An 18726-nucleotide genomic window follows, 5' to 3' on the forward strand; every position below is an offset into this window, starting at 1 on the left:
GTTCCCGATGTAGACTTCCGGGGGAAAACGAACATTTTCTCATGAGGGGTCGCATTAGTGGCAGTACAAAGCAGTGACCGAATGGAGTGGAGCGCTGCAGGGAGGACCTCCTGCCAGCGGGAGGTCGGAAGGCCCTTAGATTTTAGTGCTAAGAGGACTGCCTTCCAAACCGTCGCGTTCTCCCTTTCCACCTGGCCGTTCCCCCGGGGGTTGTAACTGGTGGGCCTCCTCTAACGAGAGCGCAAGGGCAATGGCCGTCTTCAGGTCGGGTTCCTTGCTTTCTAGCAGTCTCTGCCGGGTGTGGTCTGACTGGAGGCCCCTGACGAAGGCATCACAGGCGAGTCCCTGCGCGTGCTCCACAGCCGTTACCGCTTTACAATCGCAGTCTCTGCAGAGTGCCAGTAGCGCCCGTGCAAATGCCCCTACCGATTCTCCCGGTTGCTGCCTGCGGGATCCCAAGAGGTGTCGGGCGTAAATTGTGTTCACTGGGCGCGTATATTGCCCTTTTAGTAGCTCGAGGGCCGCCACGTACGTATTAGAGTCCCGGATTAGCATATATACTTGATGGCTCACCTGGGCGGTCAAAATTTTCAGTTTGTGATCCTCCTCTGTAACCTGTGAGATTGCGAGGAAGGATTCAAAGCAGCTCAGCCAGTGTTCAAACTTGGCTGATGCACCCACATCTTGAGGGTCGAGGTCCAGGCGTGGTGGTCTGAGGGCTCTCAGCAATGTCTGCTGTATCCGTTGCTGTTGTTGCTCCTCAGGTGTCGCCATTTAACTTTTAGCTAATAAAATTGATACGCTTATCAATTACTTCATAAAAGGTGATGAGTCGAAAGAAGAGATGAATAAGGCTTTTATTAGCTAAGAAGAGACCATGCTTCTTCGTGAGTGACTGAACAAGTCTGAACGAAACCCACACAGTGGTGGGTGGAGTCAGCTGAGGCATGCCTCCATACACAGCGCCACCCAGAGGTGGCAATATACAATACAGTGGTTTACCACAAGCAGGCCGGGAGGGGGCGGAATGTGTGGAGGGTGAAAGGAGCAGGCCGCGGAATGTGAGGAGGTCGGAAGGAGCCGGCCGGCAGGGGGCGGAATGTGAGGAGGTCGGAAGGAGCCGGCCGGCAGGGGGCGGAACGTGAGGAGGTCGGAAGGAGCCGGCCGGCAGGGGGCGGAACGTGAGGAGGTCGGAAGGAGCCGGCCGGCAGGGGGCGGAATGTGAGGAGGTCGGAAGGAGTGAGCCGGGAGTTTTATTCCGGAGAGGGGGCAGCTTGGAGCTTCCGTTGCTAGGTGAGCCTGGCGCTGACTCCGGCTGTTTGGGTGGGTGTGGAAATCGCTGCTCCTCCCTCCGGTCTGTGTGAGGCCGAAGCGCGGCCTCTCTCGGTTACCTGCTCCACTCGCGTGACGTGCTGTCCAAGAATTCACCCGGCCGCCGCCAGGTCGCTCAAAGACTCCAGCCGCAGGCTTCGGGCCTGCTCAGACGGACCGCCCGCCCCGCCAATGTGGATGGTGACTCGGTAGGGCAGCTGCGCGGGGGATTATGTAGCGAGCAGCCGGCAGCGGAAAGCGCAGCAAATGTCTCTGTCCCCAGGGTGAAAGATGGCGGAGAAATACAGCAGCAACATCATCTCCAGCGCCAGGCTGGGCCCGGTAGATGCGCCCAACTCCAGGTAAAGGTCTACGGGGACGGTCAGCAATCCAACTGGCGCGGGTTTACGAAAGGCATTTAAACACGTGGAAATACAAAGGCAAAATACTGCTGAGTATTGCCAGCATTTAAACTCCTGGAATTGGAAAAGGCTCCAGTGACGGATTGCAAAAGTCCCAGCTCCAATCTGTTATCTCTCACCAGGCTGTCCTCTGGGTCTACAGTTGGCCTCAGCACCTCTGGGTTAAGGAGGGAGGCGGAGGGATCTGGACATGAAAAATAAAAGACAGTAAAAGACCTGGTCCAGCCAGCCTGTCCCACAACAAAGGTGCGTCACATTATGTACAGAGGGGGCAATTTTAACTCTACTCGCTCAGTGGAAACCTGGCTCTTACCTGTCCAAAAGCTGCCATTATCGCAATATCTGCAATTTTAACCTGCTCTCCCGAGCAGGCGGCAAGAACACACGCCCGTAGCCAACAGGGTCCTTCTTTATACCTTCACTTCTTAGGCAGTCCCTCGGAACCAAGGATGACTTGCTTCCACACTAAAAAGGAGTTCTCAGGTGACTGATGCGTCCAATGCAGGTCCTACAGTCTCTGTCACAGGTGGGGCAGACGGTGGTTGAAGGGGCGGGTGGGTGGGGTGCTTGGGTTGACGTGCGCTCCTTCCGCTGTTTGCGTTTCCCTTGCTCCCGGCGGAGAGACTCGAGGTGTTCGGCGCCTTCCCGGATGCTTCTCCTCTACTTTGTGCGGTCTTGGGCCAGGGATTCCCAGGTGTCGGTGGGGTGGGTATGCTGCACTTTTTCAAGGAGGCTTTGAGGGTGTCCTTGAAGCGTTTCCTCTGCCCACCTGGGGCTCTCTTGCCATGTCGGAGCTCCGAGTAGAGCGCTTGTTTTGGAAGTCTTGTATCGGGCATGCGGACGATGTGGCCCGTCCGTCGGAGCTGTTCAAGCGTGATCAAAGCTTCGATGATGGGGAGTTGGCCTGAGCTAGAAAACTGACGGTGCGCCTATCAGCAATGGATTTGCAGGATCTTGCGGAGGCAGCGTTGGTGTTACCTCCCCAGTGCTTTGAGGTGCCTGCTGTACATGGTCCATGTCTCTGAAGCATACAGGAGGGCGGGTATCACTGCTGCTCTGTAGACCATGAGCTTGGTGCTGGGTTTGAGGTCCTGGTCTTCAAAAACACTCTTCCTCAGGCACCCGAAGGCTGCACTGGCACACTGAAGGCAGTGTTGGACTTCGTCATCGACGTCTGCCCTTGTTGATAAGGCCTTGTCGTGGATTTTGATAATCGGGGGGGCAGCACTGTGTGGTGGGGGCAGGTTGGTAGAGGACCTTTGTCTTACGGAGGTTTAGTGTAAGGCTCATGCTCTCATACACTTCAATGAAGGTGTTGACGATGGTTTGGAGTTCGACCTCCGAGTGAGCGCAGACACAAGTGTCGTCTGCATACTGTAATTCAACAACAGAGGATGAGACGACCTTGGGTCTGGACTGGAGGCGACGGAGGTTGAACAGTTTCCCGTTTGTTCTGTAAATTAGCTCCACTCCAGCGGGGAGCTTACTGAGGGTGAGATGGAGCATTGCAGCCAGGAAGATTCTTTATATGCGCATGTTGCGGCCCAATGACATCATCGAGACCCGGCTGTAATTTTAACTCTGGCCTGAGCGGGGAATCCAGCTGGAGTTACAATCGGGGCCATACGCTCCCCATCCCACCCGGAAGCCATGTAATTGCATGGGACATGCTTAAAAAGCCAGGCCAATCAGGGGGGAAATCTGAGAAATTCCTCTCTGACTACCTTATGTGATCAACAACAACTTGCATTTATATAGCGTCTTTAACGTAGTGAGACGCCCCAAAGCGCTTCACAGGACTAGTCCAGGAGACCATTCTGGCCTTGAATAAAGTTATACGATACCTACCTCTTGTATGAGGTAGGGTTCTTCGTCTCTGCCAGACGTGTGCGGTTATTGGGTGAGGACAGGATCAGGGGCAGCTATGATTGTGTAGCTTGCCGACACTCTGCTGAGGCATAATTGAAGAATGGCCACCGGGGTATGATATTGTAGGGTGCCTGGTGTTTGTGGAACTGCGCACCAGTAAAGAGTCAGTGCCTTCGGAAGAGGGGGAAGGGAGGAAATGGTAAGCAAATTAAAAAAGTAACATGGAATAAAAACAGAAAAGGTTAATGCACATCATCTGAAAGAAAAACATAAATTTAGAATGACACATATTGCAAGCCCATTTAAATATATAGAGCTGTGTTTAATGATCACAAATGTAAGACTGGGTCACATTTTCAAAATAGTGAGTAAAATGTGATAAATTTAAGAAAATATTCTTTTGTTTTTCTGGGATCCAAAGTAGATAACCTTTTCCACATTGAGCTCCATTTGCAGCAGATTGATCCCTAGGCTGAGAGGGCTGTCCTACGAGGAGAGATTGAGTAGAATGGGCCTATACTCTCTGGAGTTTAGAATGAGAGGTGATCTCATTGAAACATACAAGATTCTGAGGGGGATTGACAGGATAGATGCTGAGAGGTTGTTTCCTCTGGCTGGAGAGTCTAGAACGAGGGGGCATAGTTTCAGGATAAGGGGGTCAGCCATTTAAGACTGAGATGAGGAGGAATTTTTTCATTCGGACCGTTGTCAGTCTTTGAAATTCTCTATCCCAAAGGGCTGTGGATGCTGAATCGTTGAATATATTCAGGGCTGCAATAGATAGATTTTTGGACTCTAGGGGAATCGAGGGTTATGGAGATCGGGCGGGAAGTGGAGTTGAGGTTGAAGATCAGCCATGATCTTATTGAATGGCGGAGCAGGCTCGAGGGGCCATATGGCCTACTCCTAATTCTTATGTTCTTATGCCACTCTTTTGCCCACTCACTTAATCTGTCTTTTTTAAAAAAAATTCTGCTCCTATCTACACAGTTTACTGTGCTTCCTAACTATCATCTACAAACTTGGATGTACAATGCCATTCCTTCATTCAAGTTATTGAGAGATATATATAGTGGAAAGCTGAAACCCCAGTACAGACCCCTAGGGAATACCACTTGTCACATCCTGCCAATCAGAGAGCATTCCCATTATCCCTACCCTGGCTTCTACCTCCCAACCAATTACCAGCCCATGTCAGTAGGTTGCATCCAATTCCGTGCGCTTTCATTTTTGCTAATAATCTCTTGTGCAGTACATTATCAAATATCTTCTCAAAGTTCATGTGGACAACATCCATAGACACGCCTCTATCCACCATGCCAGTGACCTCAAAAAATTCAACTAGATTAGACATGACCTACCCTTCACAAATCCACGCTGACTCTCTGATCAGCTCATACTTGCCCAAGTGCTCAATCACTCTGTCCCCGATGATAGATTCCAGTAACTTCCCCGGAGCTGATGCTAAATTGACAGGTCTGTAGTCACCTGGTTTCTCCCTCCCTGCTTAAACATATTTACAATCCCCAAATCTAGAGAGCTTTGGAAAATTATGACTTGCAGATCTGTAATTTCCTCACCTATTTTAATACCCCTAATATTTGAATGCCTGGGTTCATATTCTCCACAGGTTTTTTAAGAAAAAAATGTTGGAATGGTTCATAATTCTGCGTGTTCTATATCTGCTGTTCAATTGCTGGGAAACTAAAATAGCTTTTAATCTAGTTTAAACAGTTCTATTCAAATAAAATGCGTTCATCCATCTGACCAGAGTTGGCTGGTTGGTGCAGTATATTTCATATCGGTGTGCTGCCTCACAAAGGCAGTGTGGGCAGAATGCTTTTCAACTCTAGGCTTTTGACAAACATTTAAATATATTGCGTGCTTTATGGGTTTACACCACAGTTCCCTATCTCACCTTCCTAATCCTAGCTGAGTTATCAAGAAGGGAAGATGGCACATGGAAGCATAAATGCTTTTCCCCACAATGGTGGAAACGAGAGGGAGAGAATTTGCATGCAAGTCACCCAAGTGTGTGCTTATAGACCACAGGCATCTTATCCCCCAACAGAAACATAGAAGATAGGAGCAGGAGTAGGCCATTCGGCCCCTCGAGCCTGTTCCGCCATTTAATGAGATCATGGCTGATCATCCAAATTCAGTACCCTGTCCCTGCTTTCTCCCCATATCCCTTGATCCCTTTAGCCTTAAGAAATATATCTATCTCCTTTTTGAATATATTTAATGAATTGGCCTCGACTGCCTTGTGTGGTAGATAATTCCACAGGTTCACCACTCTCTGGGTGAAGCAATTCCTCCTCATTTCTGTTCTAAATGGCTTACCCCTTATCCTTAGACTGTGAGCCCTGGTTCTGGACTCCCCCGCCATCTGGAACATCCTTCCTGCATCTAGTCTGTCTAGTCCTGTTGAAATTTTATAAGTTTCAATGAGATCCCCTCTCATTCTTCTAAACTCTAGCGAATATATGCCTAATCGACCCAATCTCTCCTCATACGTCATTCCTGCCATCCCAAGTATCAGTCTGGTGAATCTTTGCTGCTCTCTCTCCATGGCAAGAACATCCTTCCTCAGATAAGGTGACCAAAACTGCAAACAATACTCAATGTGTGGTCTCACCAAGGCTCTGTACAACTGCAGCAAGTCATCCTTGCTCCTGTACTCTAATCCTCTCACTATGAAGGCAAACGTACCATTTGCCTTCTTAACCGCCTGCTGCACCTGCATGCTTACCTTCAGCGACGGGTGCACAAGGACACCCAGGTCTAGTTGCACGTCCCCTTTTCCCAATCTATTGCCGTTCAGATAATCTGTCTTCCTGTTTTTGCCACCGAAGTGGATAACCTCGCATTTATCCACATTTTACTGCATTTGCCATGCATCTGCCCAATCGCCCAACCTGTCCAAATCGTACTGGAGTTTCCCTGCATCCTCCTCACAGCACGCACACACGCCCACCCAGCTTTGTGTCGCCTGCAAACTTGGAGATATATCTAGTTCCCTCGTCTAGATCATTTATATATATATTGTGAACAGCTGGGGTCCTAGCACCGATCCCTGCGGTACCCTACTAGTCACTGCCTGCCACTCGGAAAAAGACCCGTTTATTCCAACTCTTTGCTTCCTGTCTGCCAACCAGTTCTCTATCCAAGACAGTACCTTACCCCCAATCCCGTGTGCTTTAAATTTGCACGCTAATCTCTTATGCGGGACCTTATCGAAAGCCTTCTGAAAGTCCAAATACACCACATCCACTGGCTCTCCCTTATCTATTCTACCAGTTACATCCTCAACAAATTCCAGTAGATTAGTCAAGCACGATTTACCTTTTGTAAATCCATGTTGACATTGTCCGATCCTGTCACTGTTTTTCAAGTGCTCTGCTATTACATCTTTTATAATGGACTCTAGCATTTTCCCCACTACCAATGTAATTCCCTGTTTTCTCTCTACCACCTTTTTTTAAATAGTGGGGTTACTTTAGCTAAAATTCAATCCATGGGAACTGTTCCAGAGTCTAGAATTTTGGAAGATGACCAGCAATGCATCTACTATTTCTAGGGCCACTTCCTTAAGCACCCTAGGATGTAGATTATCAGGCCCTGGGGATTTATCGGCATTCAATCCCATCAATTTCCCTAACACCATTTCCCTACAAATACTGATTTCATTCAGTTCCTCCCTTTCATCAGACCCTATGTTCCCCGACATCTCTGGGAGGTTATTTGTGTCCTCCTTTGTGAAAACAGAACCAAAGTCTGTATTTAATTGGTCTTCCATTTCTTTGTTCCCCATTATAAATTCCCCTGATTCTGACTGCAAGGGACCTACGCTTGACTTCACCAATCTTTTTCTCTTCACATATCTATAGAAGCTTTTACAGTCAGTTTTTATGTTCCCTGAAAGCTTACTCTCATCATCTATTTCACCCCTCTTAATTAATCCCTTTGTCCTCCTTTGCTGAATCCTAAACTGCTCCCAATCCTCAGGTTTGCTGCTTTTTCTGGCCAAATTATATGTTCTCTCCTTGGATCTTATGCTATCCCTAATTTCCCTCAGCCACGGTTGAGTCACCTTTTTTGTTTTATTTTTATGCCAAACAAGGATGAACAAATTCTGTAGTTCATCCATGCGATCTTTAAATGTTTGCCATTGCCTATCCACCGTCAACCCTTTAAGTAACGTTCCCCAATCCATCCTAGCCAATTCATGCCTCATACCATCGTAGTTTCCTTTATTTAAATTCAGGACCCTAGTCTCTGAGTCAACTATTTCACTCTCCATTTTAATGAAGAATTCTATCATATGATCGCATCTCCCCAAGGGGCCTCGCACAACAAGATTGCTAATTAATCCTTTCTCATTACATAATACCCAATCTAAGATGGCCTGATCTCTAGTTGGTTCTTCGACATATTGGTCCAGAAAACCATCCCGTATACACTCTAGGAATTCCTCCTCCACAGTATTGTTACTAATTTGGTTAGCCCAATCTATATGTAGATTAAAGTCACCCATGATAACTGCTGTGCCCTTATTGCACGCGTCTCTAATTTCCCGTTTAATGCCATCCCCAACCTCAGCATTACTGTTTGGGGGTCTGTATACAACTCCCACTAACGTTTTCTGCCCCTTGGTATTTCTCAGCTCTACCCATACAGATTCCACATCAGAGCTAATATCCTTCCTTACTATTGTGTTAATCTCTTTAACCAGCAATGCTACCCCACCTCCTTTTTCCTGTCCTTCCTGAATATTGAATACCCCTGGATGTTGAATTCCCAGACTTGGTCATCCTGGAGCCATGTCTCCATAATCCCAATTATATCATATCCATTTACATCTCTTTGCGCAGCTAATTCATCCATCTTATTACGAATGCTCCTCGCATTAAGACACACAGCCTTCAGGCTTGATTTTTTAACACTCTTAGTCCTTTTAGAATTATTATTAACTGTGGCCCTGTTTGATTTACACCCTTGATTTCTCTGCCTTCCACTTTTGCTTTTCTCCTTCCTGTCTCTTGTTTCTCTCCTTGCTTCCCTTTCATCTGTCTCCCTGCACAGGTTCCCAACCCCCTGCCATTTTAGTTTAAACCCTCCCCAACAGCAGTAGCAAACACTCCCCCAGGACATCGGTTCCGGTCCTGCCCAGGTGCAAACCATCCAGTTTGTACTGGTCCCACCTCCCCCAGAACTGGTTCCAATGTCCCAGGAATTTGAATCCCTCCCCCTTGCCCCATTCCTCCAGCCATGTATTCATCTGAAATATCCTTCTATTTCTACTCTGACTAGCACGTGGCACTGGTAGCCATCCTGAGATTACTACCTTTTTGAGGTCCTATTTTTTAATTTACCTCCTAACTCCCTATATTCAGCTTTTAGGACCTCATCCCGTTTTTTACCTATATCGTTGGTACCTATATGCACCACGACAACTAGCTGTTCACCCTCCCCCTCCAGAATGCCCTGCAGCTGCTCCGAGACATCCATGACCCTTGCACCAGGGAGGCAACATACCATCCTGGAGTTCGGTTTGTGGCCACAGAAACGCCTGTCTATTCCCCTTACAATAGAATCCCCTAACACTATAGCTCTCTCGCTCTTTTTCCTCCATCCTGTGAATTAGTAACAAAAGAATCAGGTAAGATGCGCAGAATTTCTTTTACACAGCAAGTTGTGATGATCTGGAATCCAGTGCCTGAAAGGGTGGTGGAAGCAGATTCAACAATCTCTTTCAAAAGAGAATTGGATAAATATTTGCAGGGGGAAATTTTGCAGCGCTATGGGGAAGGGGAGTGGGACTAATTGGATGGCTCTTTCAAAGAGCAGGAACGATGGGCCAAAGTGCCTCCTTTTGTATCATTCCATGATTCTAAGTAGAGTGTTGTGCATGGGAAATTTTGAAAGGAGAGAAAATAACTTTCTAATGAGGGAATACAGTATATAAAAATAAGCCAGATAGTGCCTTTATAAATGCACATAATACTGTCTGTATGCTGAACCTGTACCCGCAGTTTAAAAATTCTGAGCATTACAGTGATTTGCTGTTTGTCTTATTTAATTCAAGGGTATATAATAAATACTAATCTATATTTGATTTTTGTGCTACAGGTTAACTCGATACATCACACTACTGTGCCTGGCTAAATTCCTTAAGGTTATTGGAATTTTTGAATCATATGACCTCCTTAAAGTTGTCCATATTGTCCAGTTTGTCTTCATAATCCAGCTGGGGTAAGTTTATGAATATGAAAATCACTCAATCACCCTATAGATACTGCAGGTTATTTACATAAGACCTGACAACTGGTTGAATATATTGTGCGATTCTGCAGCATTGCAGTTGCTTAAAAATGTATTAATTTCTATTGGTAATCACTACAGTATTGTAGAAATTCACAAAAGCTAATCTTTTCTAGAAATGTGAGAAGTCTTTTATGATTTTCTGTTGATATGTCATCACAATCATCTTTAATAATGGCAATAAAAAGGAAGAAAGAGAGAAAGTAGTTATCTTAATTTGAATTCATTGTGATGATCTAGTACCTGGGCATCCTGCGCAAGAATGTGGAACTTTGTGGGGAAAATGGATCATGTGATATTTCTGAATTATCTTTGATTTTATAATAACTTTATTTATAGGAGTCACATTTCTTTTTAAAGGCAATCTATGTCATCCTTCCTGAAGTTCTATTTAAAAATTCTAAGGAATTAAGGTCGAGTCCGACCAACTTATTCAGTTCCACCTTCCTCCTACTTTGTCACTAGTGACAGGTGGAATCACGTGCCTATTCTAGGCATCATTATGCCTTGCCCCTCGGTAACAAAATTCCATTTCATGCGCATTGGAATAAGCAAGAATGTTTCCCTCACTTTACCAATAAGAAAAATGGAATTTATAACAAAGAAACTTCACGTTAGTGAAGCAATTTAATATTAGTCATTCTTCTGGTAATACATGATTTTTGTATTATATCTGCCAAAACAAAGATATTGCTCATTGTAATGATTGATTTACACGCTAGCCTGCTTTCCAAGAGTGTATATTTTTGTGTCTGTGCCATGGGGCAGAATAAGGGGGGGGTTGCTTGACCCTTAAAGGCTATGGATCATATTGTTTCTGTTTTATCTGCCATCGTGTTATAGCTTTTATTAAAATCTCTTAATGGGCAAAAGCTAGTAAATTGTGCCTGGCCTAATTAGAAAACAAAATCAAAATACTGTGGATGCTGGAAATCTGAAATAAAAACAGAAAATGCTGGAAATACTCAGCCGGTCAGGCAGCATCTGTGGAGAGAGAAACTGAGTTAGTGTTTCGGGTCGATGACAGAACTAGAAACCAATTGGTTGACACAGTGGGTTAGACATTAGCTTTTTACCCCTCTGACTTAGAGTGCTGGGATGAAAGTATCCTCCGCCTGCTGGAAATGAGTTTAGTATTCTCAGTCCTACAAGTAAAGCTCCTAATTTTACATTAGTTGGCAGTGTCACTCTGACGGGGCCGGGATTGATTACTGTGGGAAATCGGAAAAAAACGGTTGCTGCTCTTTTGAGGTTTAGTTTAAATTCTTGATATTTGCACCTGGGGTTACCAGAGGGACAAGTTTGCCGGGTCTTCTATGGGAAGCAGGGTACACATCTGTGGAGAACACTTACTCCATTGAGCTGAAGCAGCCCCCTGGATTCATTCATCAACACTGTAGATAGGAGGAAATAACAACAGAAAATACTCAGCAGGCCAGGCAGCATCCGTGGAGAGAGAAACAGAGTTAACGTTTCAGGTCTGGGACCCTTCATCAGAACTGGACAAAGCTGGAGATGTAACAGATATTAAGCAGGTGCAGAGACAGGGGGGGTTTAGGAGGGGAGGAAGGAATTGAAAGAACATCCTGTACTTTTGTTTCAATTCCTTCCTCCCCTCCTAACCCCCCCCACCCCCCCCCCCGTCTCTGCTCCTGCTTAATATCTGTTACATCTCCAGCTTTTTCCAGTTCTGATGAAGGGTCCCAGACCTGAAACGTTAACTCTGTTTCTCTCCACGGATGCTGCCTGGCCTGCTGAGTATTTCCAGCATTTTCTGTTATTTCAGATTTCCAGCATCCACAGTATTTTGCTATTGTAGTACTGTAGATAGGATAGTGGATATGAGGGAATTAATTTGAGAGGAAAAGGTAGTTGATAAATTCCAACAACAAAAATTCCCCCTTAAATTAATTCCCCCCTGTATCCACTAACCTTTTCAGCTGATAGTGAAGGATGGTGAAGCCCACATCCATCTTCTGTTTTATTTATCTATTTATTGATCCAAGTTGGAAAATTAGACTATCCTTAGGCACTCATCCTATTCTTTCTGTTGTCAGATCTGCGATATTCTTGGTTTTATTTCAAAAACCATTTTCTTCTGGCAAACCAATCTCCAGACGGCAGGTGAGTTAAATTGTGTTTCAAGAAGATAACTGCAGCTGTCATTAACCATAACTTGATCTAGCCTCCTCTGGATTTATATCTAGCAGTTGGCCAAGTGAATTTCACTCATTTTTATCAATCCTGTCAATGTAGGATTTGGCACAGTGAATTAGGACTCTGTCCTTGTATTGTGAGTGGGCCATAGCTTTAAATGTAGTCCACTGATGGAATGAATATCTACTGTTCATGAGGATTTTAACTAGTTATTTGAGGTGGTTTCAATTCATTTACTAGTGAATGCAAGTTAACAGCACTATATAACCCCACAATTTTTACATTAATATCATTCAGAAAAGATGGAAGGAAAGCTGGGCAAAGTCACAATGCTACGCATCATTGCCATTAAAGTTTTTTAAAGTGCAGTTAATAAATGGAGATCAGCAAATTAAATATAACCAATGTGATGTGCATACTGTCAAAGTGCCCTTCTGTACTGCATGAACTGAAATGTGTAGCACATTGATGGGCATGATATTAAACAATAAAAAATGAAATCATCGTGCATATTGTATACAGAATGCTCCTATTCCTATGAATACACCAGTTCTTATCACGAGTCTGGGTAAATGGATGAAGTTACCTAATTAAATTTGGTGCGGTTTGGATAAGCAGCTTCTAAATTTCAGTTGTTTTTCCTTTTCTTGATACACGTGTACTGATTCTATGTATAGCGAGCATTGTTGAAGGAAAATGACTAATGCAGATGTATTAATGAGTAAACATCCATTAGTTTTCACCGAAGGATTGTAGTGACCAATAATAGAAGTGTGAACACTTTGACTAATTCCACAATCCAGTATTCCCACAACTAGGTATGCCAAAAAATACATAAATTGCAGTGTTTTCTGCCGTCTTTATACCATGGCACACTATCGCACATATCAAGCCTGTCCGTGCGGTCTGCAGAATTTCCAAGTTATTTGGTAATTTCTAAAGTTGTGTTTCCTTCAGCACCGACGCATACATGCAGAGTGGTTTTGGTGTGACTGAAATAAAGAAGAAATAAAGGACTTTCATTTATATAGCACCTTTCACAACCTCAGGGGGTCCCAAAGAGCTTACAGCCAATTGGGTACTTTTGAAGTGTAGTTGCTGTTGTAATGTAGGAGACTTGGCAGTCAATTTGTGTACAGCAAGTTCCCACAAATGACTGTGATAATGACCAGGTAATCTATATTAGTGATGTTGGTTGAGGGATAAATATTGGGCAGGGGAGAACTGGGGGAACGCCCCTGCTCCTCTTCGAAATAGTGCCATGGAATCTTTTACGTCCACCTGGGAGGGCAGATGGGACCTCGGTTTAACGTCTACTCCCAGAATGGCATAACTGTTGATGCATACGGCAGTGAAAAATAAGGTCTTTAGATCGGGTTGTCCTCTGACTGATGCTGAGCCTTGTATTTTTAAGCCCCAAAAGGCAATGCTGTTTTTTTTTTATAAAAAAAAAGCAAATCATTGATGAGGACTTTGACTCTTCAAAGAGAATAAATAGGTTATCTCCCAGAAAACTAAAACACTTCTAATTTATTTTTGGAATTGTGAACCCTGAAGTCCACCTGTAAAATAATTCTGTTATTTCCTTTGGTAACCAGGCAAATGATGGTTTTACCTTGAAATAGTGAGTTTATAATTAGTAGTAAAGATGGCCAACTCAGCTGGTCTTGCTTGCATAATATCTTTTAACAAATATTTATAGTGAGGAAATGTTTTTATATATTTCAGTCGAGTACCAGCCCTTGTCATTTTTAGCAGAAGCTCATTTATTTTATGTAATGTACAGATCTGATTAAGTTCGTTACCTCTTTAAATTTCTCTTTACAGCGCTGTCTTTGTTTAATTTATCTCTGAAGCAGTGTTGCAAATTCTAATGCTTGCCAGTCCTGCCTACACTTTCATAAAACTGAATATTTCCCATCTCTAGGTTGAATTTTCACTAAGGTAAAATAATGTTAGCGCTGTCCCTTTTGCGCTGTAGAATTAAAGCCTTTTTTTGTCCCAGCACAAGTCATTGTTTTCAATGTGTCGTTACAAAGATGTACATAAACAAAGGACATTTTTGAGTCAATGCCATTAGACACTTGGATGGTAGGACAGAGAACTAGGCAAATCTTGATGTATGTTATATGCTTGTCCTTTGATGTGCAATGAAAAGTCATCTGGGACTTGCATTGGAAGTCATCTGGGATTTATGTTGTACTGCGAGACTTTGTTTTTGAAAATCTTTATAAACTTTGTTCTTAGCTGGTGTTTGCAGTAAACCTTTCGCCTTATTTCCAGCTGGGAAATCACTACAAATTGTGTTAATCAGTCCCCTAGTTTCCTGTTCATTCCAGCACCCAACCTGAAGATTAGCTCTGTCGGGCATAACTTATGCCCCAAACCAAAAACACTTGCATATATCTAGATATAGTTGCAAGCTAGCCTACTGAGGCGTCAGTAGACACTTCTACAGGAATACCAATGGCGCCTGATGGTAATACAGTTTATAGGACAAGGAGAGTCAACACAACGCTAATTCATGAACTACTCTTGACTACCTTATTTAATTTTACTTCAGCATAATAGTGTTATAATATAGGAGCATCAGTTTGGCTCAGTTGGTAGCACTGTTGCCTCTGAGTCAGAAGGAAGTCAAATGAGACACTAAAACATCTACCTGTTCCAGTGGTTCTGTGGATGTAAAAAATCCCATAGCGCTGTGCGAAGGAGAGCAGGAATTTCGTACTTTCAGTAGTGATTTTTTTATATATGTAGAACTGGTCTGACGTGGTTTTCTTTCATTTTAAAGTTGCAGCACTTCCCAATTAATTAATTCTGAAGCTTTAGTGTAAAGTTAAGGCACATGGGATTGGGGGCAAGGTACTGTCTTGGATAGAGAACTGCTTGGCAGACAGAAAGCAAAGAGTTGGAATAAACGGGTCTTTTTCCGAGTGGCAGGCAGTGACTAGTGGGGTACCGCAGGGATCGGTCCTTGGACCCCAGCTATTCACAATATATATTAATGATCTAGACAAGGGAACTAGATGTAATATCTCCAAATTTGCAGACGACACAAAGCTGGGTGGGCATGTGTGCTGTGAGGAGGATGCCGAGAAACTACAGTATGATTTGGACAGGTTGGGTGATTGGGCAGAAGCATGGCAGATGCAATATAACGTGGATAAATGTGAGGTTATCCACTTTGGTGGCAAAAACAGGAAGACAGATTATTATCTGAATGGCAATAGATTGGGAGAAGGGGAAGTGCAACGAGACCTGGGTGTCCTTGTGCACCAGTCGCTGAAGGTAAGCATGCAGGTGCAGCAGGCGGTTAAGAAGGCAAATGGTATGTTGGCCTTCGTAGCGAGAGGGTTTGAGTAAAGGAACAAGGATGTCTTGCTGCAGTTGTACAGGGCCTTGGTGAGACCACATCTTGAGTATTGTGTGCAGTTTTGGTCGCCTTATCTGAGGAAGGATATTCTTGCCATGGAAGGAGTTCAGCAAAGATTCACCAGGCTGATACCTGGGATGGCAGGAATGACGTATGAGGAGAGATTGGGATGATTGGGCTTGTACTCGCTGGAGTTTAGAAGAATGAGGGGGGATCTCATTGAAACTTATAAAATTCTAACAGTACTGGACAGACTAGATGCAAGGAGGATGTTCCCGATGGTCGGGGAGTCCAGAACCAGGGGACACAGTCTAAGGATAAGGGGTAGGCCTTTTTAGAACAGAGATGAGGAGGAATTTCTTCACCCAGAGAGTGGTGAACCTGTGGAATTCTCTACCACAGAAGACATTTGGGGCCAATACATTAAATATATTCAAGAAGGAGTTGGATATATTTCTTAAGGCTAAAGGGATCAAGGGGTATGGGGAGAAAGCAGGGACCGGGTACTGAACTTGGATGATCAGCCATGATCGCATTGAATGGCGGAGCAGGCTCGAGGGGCCGAATGGCCTACTCCTGCTCCTATCTTCTATGTTTACCCAAAATAAATTGTGTAATCTGGTAAAGTTTGATGGATTTATGTAAAAGAAAGATTTGCATTTATATAGCGCCTTTCACAACCTCAGGATGTCCCAAAGCGCTTTACAGCCGATGAAGTGTTTTTGAAGTGTAGTCACTGTTGTAATGTGGGAAACGCGGCAGCCAAATTGCACACAGCAAGCTCCCACAAACAGCAATGTGATAATGACCAAGTAATCTGTTTTAGTGCTGCTGATTGAGGGATTAACATTGGCCAGGACACCGGGGAATAACTCCCCAGCTCCTCTTCAAAATAGTGCCATGTATTGAGTTGTTAATTAGCCACATGGATATGATTAACCCCACATGCCCCAAAGGACTGACCAATCTATTCAAGACCACATACTTAAGTGAATATAAAGTTTTAAGAAATATTTTTTAACAACTGACTTAATATGATGGAGGGGAAAAAATCTTTAAATGTTATGTCAGATCTCAAAGCCTTGTTAGATTCTCAACTCTATATGTCAGATATTCTCATTTTTTTTGCTTAACCCACTCCAGAGAAAATATTTATGAAACTTTGGGGCATAGTGTACATTTATGAATATCACATCAACCTTATTACACTTAAAATTTGCAACGACTACTCTAAATACCAGATATCACTTTGTCATTTGCTATGTCAGTACAGCCTAAGGGCCACCTTTCCTGCAGGATTTATGTGTTCTCCAAACTGTGGTCCCAAGTCGTGGAAAAATCTAAGTCCTGGCATTCTGCCCTCGCAGTCCAGGCAACTCCGTCCTATTTGCATTTATAATTCTTATTTGCTGGTTTGTCGTGTTTGCATTTTGTGGGCCTGGTGGCTTGTAAATGGCTGTTTTTAAGGACTGTTGCTTCATTAATGGATAAATCTTAAATCAGAATACCAACTCTGTTAATTAGAGCAACTTGAGATATATGCAAGTTAACGGAAATGTAGGAATTTTATATGTGACCCCCCCCCCCCCCCCCCCCCGAGGTTCCACAGTATGCACCTATCCTGTCCATAAGGACAAAGTGCTTGGGCAGCCGTGGCTTAGCATCTATTTCCATTCTCTTTTTTTCCCTAAAATGTAAAGCTGTCAATGCTGGCTCTGAGTCAGGAGGCCACCGGTTCAAGCTCCACCCTAGATACTTGAGCACATAATCTAGGCGACACTCCAGTGCTGCACTGTTGGAGGTGCCATCCTTTGTATAAGACTTTAACCTGAGGCCCCCTCGACCTGCTCAGGTGGACGTAAAAGATCACATGGCACTATTCAAAGAAGAACAGGGTGGTTCTCTCTCGCAAGCAAAACCAGTAAAAACAGATTCTCTAGTCGTTCATCTCTTTTGTTTATGGGACCTTGCTTTGTGCAAATTGGCCACTGTATTTTGTACATTACAGCAGTAACTACATTTTGAAAGTAATCCATTGGATCATCCTAAGAACGTGATAGGCACTATATAAGCGCAAGTTTGTTTGTTCTTTTTCACATTTTTCTGCATGAATTGTATTTGCCACATATACAGTATGTACACACCCTTATACCTTCCTGAGTTTGTTGAAATCGTCACTGTTTACAATATCTCTAATGTAGTATCTTAAGCAAGTTTTGATGTTGATCCTTCTGTGCCCTTTTTCAAGCCATGTATGTATATGGAAAGCCCTATGAAATATTATGTTAACAGTGAAGCTGTGTTATAAGAATATCCAATATCTCAGAAAACATTTCTTAATATTTTTGAAACCGGGACTTCCTTATGCAAAATTGAGTGGTGTCTTTTTGCCTTTGGAGCGCTGTGCACGTCAAATAAACCCAAAGTTCTGATTCAGGTTTGGTAACATTGGTCTAAAGGTGTCAAAATATTTTCCACCTGAGGCAAGCATCAAATGTTGACCTTTAAAACGGCTGGCCTGCCAAGTTCTGGTTGTTAGATTAACTAATCATGACCTTCTGTCAAAGAGCTGATGCAGTAGACATACTGCCTGCTCTCCATTGAAGAAATAACATCAATTGCAGTGATTTATATACTAATCATTGATCCGTTAGAAGTAAAACCTGCTGTGATACAGGCTGAGCTAAATGAAAATGCATAATAGCCGCCTTTGTTTCTGAAATGTATATTTTTATTTTTTGCAGTGGGTCAAGATTGGTAAACATGCAGTTGGTGGTTGCATTATTTTGCTATTGTGGTTCTTTGGACTCACACTTTGTGGACCCTTGAGGTAAATGATTTTTTTTTTACTGAAAATATTCAGTTTTTGTCGTAATGCTGTAATTATGATGCAATGCTGGTTATGTCCTGGTCTCGGCCACATAAGTGGGAGGAGCACTGTGTGCAGGCCAGGTTTTTCCCACGTGAATTGAGGGTCATCGGTGGGTATATTGTTGTCTATTGGAAGATGATTCAGAGCAAGCTTGAGGGAAGCCTGTGAGCAACGAAAAAGGAGACAATGAGAAATTAAAATGACAATAACCTGCAATGGCAGATACTGCATTTTATATAATTTTAGTGACCAATTTAAAGTTGTCATAATTCAGGATGATAATTTAGAATCTATCCCAAAGTTTGAATTATTTCTTTAATGACCCTGTGAATAAAAAGCGTATTAAGCAAGCCATTGCAGTTGGCTCATCTCTAGCCAGAAAATCATCGGTTTGA

General features: G+C 43.7%; 1 protein-coding gene across 1 annotated transcript in view; it reads left to right on the forward strand.

Annotated features, from left to right (window-relative positions):
* The first annotated feature begins 1167 nt into the window (after positions 1-1167).
* The window catches only part of slc30a5 (solute carrier family 30 member 5), a 42183-nt gene continuing 24624 nt past the window's right edge, over positions 1168-18726 (forward strand). Inside the window, exons 1-4 of the mRNA XM_085981875.1 lie at positions 1168-1673; positions 9735-9857; positions 11984-12050; positions 18204-18289. Of these exons, the coding sequence (XP_085838001.1) occupies positions 1603-1673; positions 9735-9857; positions 11984-12050; positions 18204-18289 (347 nt within the window). The 5' untranslated portion in view covers positions 1168-1602. The remainder of the gene's footprint in view (positions 1674-9734; positions 9858-11983; positions 12051-18203; positions 18290-18726) is intronic.

The sequence above is a fragment of the Somniosus microcephalus genome, chromosome 1 (genome assembly GCF_052327205.1).
Source record: "Somniosus microcephalus isolate GS21.2 chromosome 1, FLI_Smic_1.0, whole genome shotgun sequence".
Taxonomy (NCBI): domain Eukaryota; kingdom Metazoa; phylum Chordata; class Chondrichthyes; order Squaliformes; family Somniosidae; genus Somniosus; species Somniosus microcephalus.